An 11977-nucleotide genomic window follows, 5' to 3' on the forward strand; every position below is an offset into this window, starting at 1 on the left:
TTAAATACCAATGGAATCACTCCTTAGTTTCTTGTTGGTGTGATTTAGTTGGTTAATAACTATCACAGTGACAGCCAAAGCAGCACACAGCAGGACGGTGAACATAATGGTCCCAACAGAATGAGAGATAAATGAGGGCCCTGAAAATTAAAAAAGAAAATATTAAGGTATACTGAGCAAAAACAAGAAGTGTGACTTAAGGCTCAGTCATAGTTAAGCACTTATTTCACTCTGATTATTGAGGATTTTCCTTCATTGTAAAACAATTACTGAACAAGAAAAAGTTTAAATCGCTCATTGGTAATAATACCTTCAATTTCCAGTTTTGTTCCTTTTCCAAACAGTAGGTTTCCACAAGTGACCACGGCACAGTAATACGTTCCTGCATCAGAGGAGCCGACATCGCTCAGTGAAAAGTTGTGGACACATTTCCTCACAGATGGGGTCTCAGGAATCCTCTCACATTTACTTGCAGATTTTCCATGAACATAAAGTTTACTGGAAGGAGATTCATCATCGTTGGCTTTGAACCAGTGAACACTGTGATGATCTGAACTTGCATGGTCATCAGATTCAGACTGGACCAAACACTGAAGAGTCACGGAGTCTCTTTGGTGGACTGGAAGCGATGGAGGCTCTTGAACAACAGTGGTAATTTCAGCTTCTGGTCCTGAGAGATATAATGGAAAAATTCAAGTCTACATAGAATGCGCTGGGATAAATTAAACTAATTTATGCAACCTACATTTTTTTCCTACAGAGAAACTTCTAAAAATTGAAAGCTGAGCATCAGAAAATAATTGTTCCGATTACCTTTAACTTTCAAAAAAGTCACATTCCAAAGGGTTCTCTGTAGATCTATTATTTCCTCACAGTAGTAAAAAGCAGTGTCTTTCAGCTCTATTTGCTTTATGTGGAGAAGAAAAGTTCCTGGTTCTTGTTTTGTTGTGATGCGAGGTGTAGAGTTAGCAATGTTGCTATCAAAAGTATAAGTTGCTGCTAAGACTTCAGGCAAATTTCCAGCAACAACTTTCATCCAGAAGAGGTAACCTGAAGAACTGGGTCTCCGGCTGCATGTTAGAGTGACATCTGCTCCAACAGAAACAGTTTTTGTTGTATATTCTTGTGCACATCCTGAAGGACAAATTAAATGAACATAAACATCAATGTAAAATGCCAAGATAATTTAATGTTCGCAGCAATACTCACGTCCAATTGGAAAGAGGAGAAGTGTATAAAGTATGATCATCATTGTACGGGTTATATCAGGGGAGGAATCTGATTATTTAGATCTCGTAAACATATTATGAAGCTTTATATGGCTATATAGAATGGGAGGGGACCCAGATATGGGAGGAGGCTGTTTTTGTTTGTTTTTTCTTTTTTTAATAAATGATCTCTTCTTTGCTATTACATAGTTTAAATTATTATACTACTCCCATTCCTTTCCATTGAGGGTGATATTTTTATAAAATATGAAATGCTGTGCAAAGGCAGGGGACACCCCTCCTCTCAATTTCACTTATCTAGATATCTTCCTTCTTAATTGTTGGAAATTTTATCTTGAATGTGTTTTTGGTCACATTTATTTTTCAATTAAAGAGAGTTTTTTTTTTCTTTTCTTTTTCTTTTTGTTTGGTTCACCAAGCTTTGTTTGACAAACTATTAAAGATTCAATTAAATGAATTGCATTGTTGAAGTATGCCATCTTAAATTAAAACATGTTCCTAAACAGAGAAGTATTTGCCATATCTAATTCTCATATTTTGAAAAAAAAAAAAAAACAGCAAGTAATGGGAATTTATTATGAAAAGAGTCATTTCATGACAGAGTATAAAAGGCCTTGCAAGAGGTGTTAATGGATATGCTGCCAATAACGCAGCATATCCAGCATCTGGAAATGCTGCTCAATTGCTTCCTCATTGTAGTAAGAAGCAATATCACACAACTGTGACATTGGATTTATCTGGAGTAAAGAAGGTCATGGTTGTTGTTTTGTTATGAAGGTGTCTTGTTAACAGGTGCCATGATAACTAGCAATAGTTGCTCCTAAGAATTCAGATTTTTTTCCAGCAGCAAATTTCATCCAGAAGAAGAAACAAAAAAAATTAGATTGTAAGTTGCATGCAAGAATGACGTCTTCTCCAAAGAAAACACTTTTTGTTGTGTATTCTTATGTGAATCCTGAAGCTAAAGAATGTTTTTTTTTCACAAGAACTAGTGCAGAATTTCAAAACAGTAAAACGAAGATGACATGAACAACAATTCACCTTCAATGGGAAAGCAAAACAAAATCACAAACGTAAAAAGTTCAAAACCATTAGAAAAGAGCTTATTGATTAAGCAATATATCTTTTTAAGTAAAATAAAATATTTTTAAATACGTTTTATTGTAAATAATCAAAGGCTTTGGTTAAACATGATCTCACTCTGTTATGTGTTACACTGTTTCTCTGAAAGCTTAGAGCCTTTTAGGCCTTCCAAATTTCATTTGTGAAGGCCTTCTGTTACCCCATGACCTAAAGGAGGTCAACTCTAGTTTAAGGTGCTGCCATCTGGTGGTAGACAGTTTAATTAATTGTTGCCTTTCAGTAATTTAAATGAAAACCTGAAGCTCATATATTGTACAGATGACTTATTTCAAGTGTTTTTCATTATTGGAATGGTAATGGTGATTTAAAAGAAATGTTTAATGTTTAATGAGGTATCAAGCAAAGTGCAGCCCGAAAGACCCCTTATGATGAAAAATTGTTTTGAAAATTGTTTTCTCAGCTGGACACGAAAGCCAGGCCTGGAGGTGGTGCAATGTGGGGCAGAAGGGCGGCAAAAGATTATATTATGATGATATATTTTGGTAGTTATGGCACCTACGTGTAGAGGACATATGATGCTAAAAATAATATGTCTGATTGGGAGAAAATGCACATATGAAGATGAAATTTTGTTGAAAATAAAATTTTATTGTCCTGGATTCTCTTTGTGACAGGACAAATATAGTTGAACTACCCATCACCTGGCAAACCTCTGAAAAACTGACCTTCAGTTCTTTCAAGAAAAAAAGAAAACATGACAATGAATTCTTCAAACTCTGCAGTTCAGATAATAAAAGGTAATAATAATAATTAATAAAAGATTAATCAGCCATTAATCCTGCCACTGTATCAGGAGTCAGAAATTGTGTACTATCTTCTAAATATGTCACTTGGTAATGTTATTGAGCAAAAAGTAACCTAAGCAAAATGTGCAATTGGGAATTCACCCTCTGATATTGTGTATTAATAAAATTTAAAGATTAAATAATTTAAACATTTAATACTGTACTTACTTGGGATTAGCTGATTATTGGATATTTTAAAAGAGAACTTCATTTATGGCATATCGGACTGATAGTGGCAAGAGTAAAAGTATGACATTTCTACCAGGATTTCCTGATGTTCATTAAATCTATCTTGCTCTCAACTTGCTGCAGGTTTGAAAAATTCTAATTCTGTTCCACTGCTTGGGATTTGATCCATATATTTTACCCAATATTTTTGACTTTGTCATTTGTCTAACATGCAATGAAACATTATCTTCATCAGCTAAAGTTTTTTTTTTTTTTTTTTGTCTTAACTACACCTGCTGTGTTGTTATATTGATTGTTATCTTGCCAAAATATATATTCTGTGTGTGGGGAAAAATCTGTTTTCAGGAGCAAGTTCAGATTACTACATAAACTGTGGGAAATGGGAAACTAAAGAAGATATTTCTTATAGAATGATAACATTTCAAGTGAATTTGAACTTAATTAATTTAGCAGTTTATTTATTTTTGCTTTAAAATGGTAGCACTAAACACTGTTCAGAATTCAGAATTCACAAGGTCAGAGCTAACATACCTGCAATATTCAATAATTTATTTGTATGTAACTCCTATCATACACGTAAGAATCCAGATTGTTGCAATCGAGGCCAGTATTCCTTGAGACTAGCTTTCTTCTGGCAGCACCGTGGGAGAAAATGACTTTTGCACATCCTATAAAACCTTACTGTGTATGAGGTAAACTCACAATGTCTATGTTCTGATATATTCCAGTTGGAAATATTCATTTTATTTCATAAAAATTTAGTATTTTCTGAATACCTTTGAGTTAATTTTACACTGTAAATCATGTTAAGGTTGTTTTATTAACAAAAAGGCACACAGAGAAACACAAATGTTATATATGTTTTATTTAAGAAGGCACACAAGACCGCTGGATCTGATCAGTCATTAATGACTACAACGTCTCCATCGTAATGTACAGGAAAGCCTTGCTCGCATTTGATTGCAATTCTTCTGACACGACTAGTCCCCCTGTACTGGCAATGTGGATGTCTGGCACCTTGGTTTCTCAGAGTACAGACAACAACATCAAAAGGTTGAAGGCTTTTCCTCATTTGACCATACGGCTCACCTGCACTTCCACAAATCTGTTTAACTAAGTTAGTGCTGGCTCGGATGAAAGTGTTGGTTTCCTTACAGTCATTGCTGTCAGTTTTTGAAATGCCTCTCTGGCTAATTACTGCATCACATCGGGTTTGGCTCATGCCTCCATTGATATGCTGGGCTATAAATGTTCGGTAACGGTCTCCAACAGTTTGTCCTTGACAGAATGCAGAGCTAAAAAGCAACAGCAAGCAAGCAAGTGGGATCTTCATTGTCCACTATGGAAACAAATATAAAAAAAGACAATTGAATATTGTGAATAATAAACTTAGCCATACGATTTGGACAAAAATGAAAAAAAGTAAAATTACAAACCGAAGTAAAGATGAAGCTGATCCTCGTTTTCCTTCCGTTAAGACTTCCTCTAGAAGCTAAAATAAAATATAAAAAGTTGAAACAGATATATATTTTTAAATATTTCAACATTTATCTTCATGCAGTTGTTACCTCAATTGGTGAAAAGTTGATACTGGCCAGTGAAAAGTAAACTAGGATCATTTCAAAGGATTTATTTCGGACTTTGACTTTTTGATCAATAACCAAAATGGAAGGACAAACCTAGCAGAGATGGAACAAAGGTGAAATGGGTTAACAGTTTTCTCAAATGACTGCAAGAAGACTTTTAAACAGTGTTGTATCCCAAGAGGCATGATTTCATTTTTGCACTTAAGGTCACACACACAAAAAAAAAAAATACATTTACATTTACAATGATTAAAGTTCAAGGAATCTTACAGGATATACTTGAAATGTGTAAAGTTTATATTATGGTCTGATGAGTCCAGATTAGAGAATAATTGTAGCAATAATATTTGGCAATAGATCACGTTCTTCTATATTGCCCTATTAACAGAAGATCAAATGTTAATAGATGTTGAACATTATTTTCAAAGTCAGCATGATTTTTGCAAGATCTTCTTGTGACATCTGTTTTGCAGTTAACTAGACTGTTTGTCTGTCAACATTTGAACAACCCAAAGTCCATTCAACCTAGTCTAATCCTACTGTGTTTGTCATGAATATGTTAGATACGAATTTTTTTGTTTGGCTGATTGGCTACATTTTGACCCACCTCATTTGACTTTCAAACCTATTTTCAATTTTCTTTTTATTTTATTGCTTTTGTGAACACAAATGTAATTTTAATTTTAAGGTAATATTGTTATTAAAAAAAAAAGAAGAAAGTAATAGCTACCTAGAATGAAAAGTAATTTTTTCCGTAATCTATGGTTGGCTTACCCTTGCCAGAAATAACTGGGATCAAGTGTCTGTGAAAACTGGCCTGGCAAAGAGGCTTTTACATTATTGTGATGGATTTCTCAATAACCCTTCTCTTGAATATTGCTCTTGCTTTTCCAGTTCCAAATTGACGTCTGGGCATTCTCATTCAAGATGTTTTGTTATTCAATTATTTTGTCAGTTGCAGTAAGTTGCAGTAAAACAACCACAGATCATGACACTACCACCCCTGTTTGACTGGGTTAGTTTTACGGCAGTTTTAAAATAATACAGTCCTGTATTATTTTAATACAGGACTGTATTATTTTAATACAGGACTGTATTAAAATAATACAGTCCTGTATTATTTTTCCTTCGTCATATCAGACGAAGGAGGAATCCTTCGTCTGATATGACGGTCTGAAGTCCTGTATTTGACCAGCAGATGGCGACACATATCAACTTTTGAGAAGACCTGCCAGTCAGGACTTTGACGTCTGTGAATATGTCATAGAAAGTTTTAGCAAGGCAGTCATGTTTTCGTATTTTACACAAAATCTAGCCTAGCTCTAATCCAATTGCACGTAATCTAATACTCTTTAATATTATTTCAAATGAATTCACGACAATACAGTCAGATTATGTCACTGGTAGGCAACAGAAAGTATCTTTTGAAGGAAATCTTTAGATCGCACCAGATTTTCAATTTCACACCATCATCCAGAATTAGTATGGGTTGACAGTGAGGAAAAACTACTCCAAATTAAGAACCAGAAGCAGGCTCATGCAGCCAGCCTCAACTAAGAGAAGAAGGTGACACATTAACAGATTTTTGTTCTTGGAGCTTTATATTTAGATAATCTCAGCTTTTAACACTCTGAGTGGTTTTACACATGTCTGCCTCTTTCCACAAGGTGATACCATTTCTTTGGAGATTTTTCAGTAGTTCGAAGGTAATTGAATCTGAAGATTAACAGTGGAGCAGAACAAAATACATTGCAGTTTGGTTCTTAAAGAGAGAGAGAGAAAAGTTTTTTTATGGCCACTTTCAAGACAAATAGAATCCATAAACTTTTTAAAAACAAACTTGTGATCTTACTGTTATACTGGGGATTGTTTTTCTTTTAAAGAAATATGTGTCGCTTAGCAATAGGGGAGCCGAAACAAACAAGAAGTCTGATCCATAACGAAAACAACAAGACAACATCTGTTGCCTGCAACCCAAGTATGGATTTAATTACACTTTTATAATATTCTTCCCAGAAATTCTCCAAGCTCAATTTCCTCTGAAGTCCAAAACTAAAAAATCTTTAATACATCAGGACACTGTCACATGTAACCCAAGAAACATTTCTAAAGTGTCTATTGACATCATATCGATGTCTATTGACATCTATATGAAACCTATTGACAGTAGGGGCTAGTGGCCCCTAGTGACCTTCAAATTAGGGCCACTAGGGCCCACTAGGGACACTAGCTTAATACACACTACATACTTTTCCTGAAAACATAGTTATATGCTTTTGATCTATTGTATTGCGTTCCATGTTTTGAATTTGAGGTCAGTAACCAGGATTTACTACACAGAAATGTGACCGTGACCAACTCATTGTTTTCTGTGTCTGCAGAACCTAAAGTCTCCAGACTGTCACAGTGGTTTAGACTGAGGTGGCCACTCAGGTTGAACTGTTTGGATTTTCTCACGCTGATCTGTAATCTGCTCCACAATGACCTGCAGACTATTTATAGAGCTGTCAGGGCCTGAGTTTATATTGGGATCTGCAGCCGGTCTGTACAGTACTGCACCCTGACAAAGTTTGAACATTATCGCCCCCTACCCCACAAACTTCGCCCCTCCCACACACACTAGGACGGCATCAAGGCTGGAATGTGAATTTGTGTGTATTTTTAGCATGTTGTCGTCGTCGTGGCAGAATCAGGAGTAGCAGTTGTTGTTTTCAGCGTCACATGAAGTTTCCATCCAACAACAGCTGCTTCATTTTCTGATGGTTGCTGTAAAGCTCCACCCACACTGACCTCATCATCCAGGGTTTAACTGCCGTCTGCTTTACGTTAGAAACATCGACGGAAACATCAAGCACGACTGCATCCAACTGCTTTCAGATCTAATAAAATTTTAATTAAATTGGCCTTCCAGTCTTACAAGAGCGATTTGGTAAGAAACTAGTGGATAAATATGAGATTATACGCAAATTTGATTGTCATGTTTGTGAGTGAAGATTACATAAGTATTCATGTGATAGTACCCACAATATCCCTGCTCTGTTGTCTATTTTAACACAAAACCATATCCTGTGCTCAGAAAACTCTCCTGAAAATATTCAGTGCTTCTACTAGTGCCCAGATTGGGATTATATTGACGTAATATCATCCCAGGATAAAGACTGATGGTCTTGACAGAGCTCATTGAGGGATTTTGCAATAAATAAGTTCCAATGCTAAACCGGGGCTGTTAGTTCAGGGTTTTTTTGCCTGTGTTTCTATTTTGTTCCATATGAATATATCAAAATACAAAATTAGTTCCCCAAATGGAGAGAACCAGCTCATTTGCACACCATTTCACATCATATGAGAATCACAGTTCAAGGAGACAATTGGAGATCACTGGATTTGTCTTGTTCTCCCTCAAAATAGGATTCTAGAGTTTAGTTTTAAATAGGACAGTGTTGTGTGTGAATTTTATTCACTTCAGTATTTAAGCAGGAGTTCATTAAGAGACAAAATACTGTAACCAACATACCTACCTACCTCATCATATGAAGAATTAACTGGGATTGATTTGGAAATCTTGGTTCAGTGGCCACACCCTGTTCTCATTGCCACCAAATGTTGATACTGGTGTATATGAACGAGTGCATGTGTTTGCAAATGTAATGGAAGGCCTAGTGTAAAGCGCCTTGACTGGAAAAGTGCCAGATAAGTCCTTACTATGCTAAGTGTTCCTAATCCCACAATAAGAAAGGACCAAAGCAAAGAATGGCCATAATGATAGAGTTCCATGGCAAAACTATTGCTATCTAAATCGGTACAAAAGTCATTCACCCCCAAAGAAAAACTTCTTGATAATCACTGAGACTTTATTCCCTAAGGACGAGAAAAAAGAGGAAGACTTTGGGTTGTGGAGTAACAGTGTGGCAAACAACAATTTTGTCATGTAGAGGCAGGTTGATTTGCATAGCTTTTTTCCAACTTGATTAATAAAATGAAAGATTATCTATACAATGGTCTGATATTAAAATGTGACATTGTGAAACATGTATATGTGACAAAAAAGCAAAAAAAAAAAAAAAAAATCTGGAATAAATCCATAAGATTGAGTAGATTTTTTCACAGCACTGTACTTGTTTGCACATGGAGTGGATGTGTTTAATCTGTTAAGTAGGTGAGTCATTCCTAGTCCTTTGAAAAGCAAGAAGTAGCATATTTCTCTCTGTCTTATGTTGAGAGGGAGGCCAAGTATCCTGCAGTAACTGGGGTCAGCTGAGGAGCAGAACATCTGAGGGGAGCTGAAGACTCTTTCAGTCCAGTTCTATCAAACAAAACCTTTGTCTCAAGAGTCATATCTTTATAAAAATGGGAAAAATCTGTAACAGGTCTATGCCTCACTTAAAGTTCATAAATAAGCACCGTTTGCTTTAAAATAATTACGTCTCTCCAAGGCAACAAGCCCTGAGGCTGAAGTAATTTCACAAGGGAATTGTTAAGGTTCTGCTTCCTCTTATGTCTCTGATAAAACTGAGTCCAAGATCAAGTGCCAAGAACTGTGAAGATTATCTAGACGAATATTTTCACCAAAACATGAGAGGAATTTTACTGAGCATTTGCTGCAGCAGGCAAACTTTAATCTGTTCTGATTGCGTCCTTTTAATGTTGTGATGTAATGATTGTATCTCATGAAGCTGTGCAAAGGTTTGAGTTGGCAAAACAGCTGAAGATAAGGAAGTCAGAGAACGTGAGAAGGAACAGAGGGGAAACCAGTGACCACTGTTTAAATGTTCAGTCCCCTTTTTCATTGGTATTTGACACTGAATTTATATTCCATCCATCTAACATACCAAGATATAGGTTAAACTCATTTGGCAGAAATTTATCACAAACATGTAGTGAGCAGTTCACATTTTTCCTGCATAGAACCATAAAAGAACTCATGTAGACTCTTTGATTAACATCTTTAAAGTTTTTTGTATCAAAGCGTTAGCTTAAAATGATCACTTTTAAACTAATACCTTCATCATTTTCAGTGTGCATTGACGTTTCATTTTGGTTATGTATATTTTTATGGCTGTGGTAGTTAACCAATAAATCTGAGCACATCTATGGAAATTACATTTATCACGTAACGTCTACTGAATTGCAGTAAGGAAAACTGTTTCGAAATGCCTGTGACTTCAGCTGGTAGCCATGTGGTGAAGTCATTGTTTTCATGGAGCCAAGCAGAAAGATGTCCAACTTGACTGTGCAGCTGAAGCTGCACTTAGGCATCATTACTCAGGGCTGTGTGCTTGATTCACTCAGATATGCCGTATTTTTACAGCAATATTATTACAGTAAAGCCTCACAGGTGACTCATGAAGACAACTGCAGCTCAGGTGAAACTAAATGACAACCTGCTTTGATCTTTTTCCCAGAATCTCTGCACAATAGGTCTTTGAGAACTTTTCCACCTGGAAAGACTGGAATTTTTTGGGTGAAAATCACATCATCATTTTTAAGGAAATGATGATGTTAATTATTTTACTAGACAATAAAGTATTACATTAATAAATGCGTAAAGGCCACTAGAAAATTGATCTAAACTTTTAAAGGGCCTGTGAAGAAATATTTTAATCACAATAATCAACTTGATTATTGTTTAACTTTGTCGCTATGGCCACTGTTAGAAAAAGCCCCCTAATTTCACAGAGTCCTTTTGAAAATCACATGAGGCAGCTCAGATGCTTTTGATATCAGGGTAAATCAGGAATGCCTGCTGGATAAATAAGCTTTTTATTGTCTTGAACGTCACACCATCCCCGCATGTTTTTATGATTAGTTTAAGGTTTATAGAAAACAAACCGAACAACCTTCAGATGGGAGTTTTGAGGAGCGTTTTTAATCTCTAGGGACCCTGAAATTTTGCTACTTTATCGTAACCGCTTTCACAGACAAAAGAGGCGCGTCTGCGCATGCTCAATTTCAACATGCCACTTCAGGTGCTGTGAGAAATTACACAACTTTCAAAGCAGCTGTACTCCCCACAGTACATTAGGACATTAGTACTTTGGGAAGAACTATTAACTTTTTATACCTAAATGATGCATTAGTCAAGGTTAAAGAGGTTTAAAAAAATCCAGACAAATCCAGGCATTCTTCTAAAACTGATCAAATACAAGAACTTAAGCTGAGTGAAAAGATAACACTTTCTTTTGAGGCTAACTAAAATGGAATAAAAAACAGTTTGGGAGTAAAACAAACATCAAATTAATTAGTCATGAATGTAAATAAATAAATAAATAAATAAATAATATGCAAAGAAAAAAAATCTAATACCTATAAATTATATAAAAATGTGAAAAAAAATTAATTAATACCATAAATAAAACGATTTAAAAAAATAAAATAAACAGAATGAAAGGCATTAGATTAAAGAAAACCTAGTAATAAAATATTAAAGATATTAGTCTCGAAACAACAAAACAACAAAGTAAATAATAAACTAAATAGGATTAATAAAATATGCTTAAAAATATCAGATATAAAATACAAATCAGACAAATTTTGATATAATAAATATCAAAAGGGTGGGGTTATGTAAATTCTACTTTTGTGAGCTTTATATCATGTTATAAAGTTATTCAATCATCAAAAACCTTGCCTTGATTTTTTTTATTTATTTTTTTATACACGTTTAAGAAATTCTTTAATCTATGGCAGCCAATGCACAATGTTGTGCAAAACGTTTGGGTGGACTGAGGTGCAGCTCTTCCTCACAGCTGTAGTTTCCAAGCTGAGCCTCAGCCTCACAGAGCAGACCTCCCTCATGACTTCTGCACTTAGCTTCTTCAGACTAGCTAGCAGCAATTAGCTAACACCTGGTGGAACTGCTCATCTGCTTAGCATACTTTAAGAGCTACTTCTCAGGGCAATGCAGGTGAAAACAAGAGGAGTGATGTGATGACTTCCTGTTTCACAAAGAGCAGGAGCTTTTAGATAGACAGAAGTCAAATTTTTATTTGTTAAAGTATAAAGTCAAATTCATTTTAAATTATATTTTACATATATAGGATTTTTA

At 35.2% G+C, this 11977-nt stretch overlaps 2 protein-coding genes across 2 annotated transcripts; both read right to left on the reverse strand.

Moving 5' to 3' along the window:
* Positions 1 to 2081, reverse strand: LOC106923352 (uncharacterized). Its single transcript, XM_088009713.1, has 4 exons — positions 1210 to 2081; positions 814 to 1134; positions 311 to 670; positions 1 to 140 (listed from the first exon to the last, which is right to left on the reverse strand). The coding sequence occupies exons 1-4, from the start codon at positions 1250 to 1252 to the stop codon at positions 1 to 3; spliced, it is 864 nt and encodes a 287-aa protein (XP_087865839.1). The 5' UTR covers positions 1253 to 2081.
* A 2115-nt stretch (positions 2082 to 4196) lies between these two features.
* On the reverse strand, positions 4197 to 4838 carry LOC106923353 (ribonuclease-like 3). Its single transcript, XM_014996338.2, has 2 exons — positions 4783 to 4838; positions 4197 to 4685 (listed from the first exon to the last, which is right to left on the reverse strand). Exon 2 carries the CDS (start codon positions 4677 to 4679, stop codon positions 4245 to 4247), a length of 435 nt encoding a protein of 144 aa, XP_014851824.2. The 5' UTR covers positions 4680 to 4685; positions 4783 to 4838; the 3' UTR covers positions 4197 to 4244.
* Positions 4839 to 11977: the final 7139 nt, after the last annotated feature.

This window comes from Poecilia mexicana, unplaced genomic scaffold, assembly GCF_051168715.1.
Source record: "Poecilia mexicana isolate PSO_F unplaced genomic scaffold, ASM5116871v1 scaffold_10, whole genome shotgun sequence".
Lineage (NCBI taxonomy): Eukaryota > Metazoa > Chordata > Actinopteri > Cyprinodontiformes > Poeciliidae > Poecilia > Poecilia mexicana.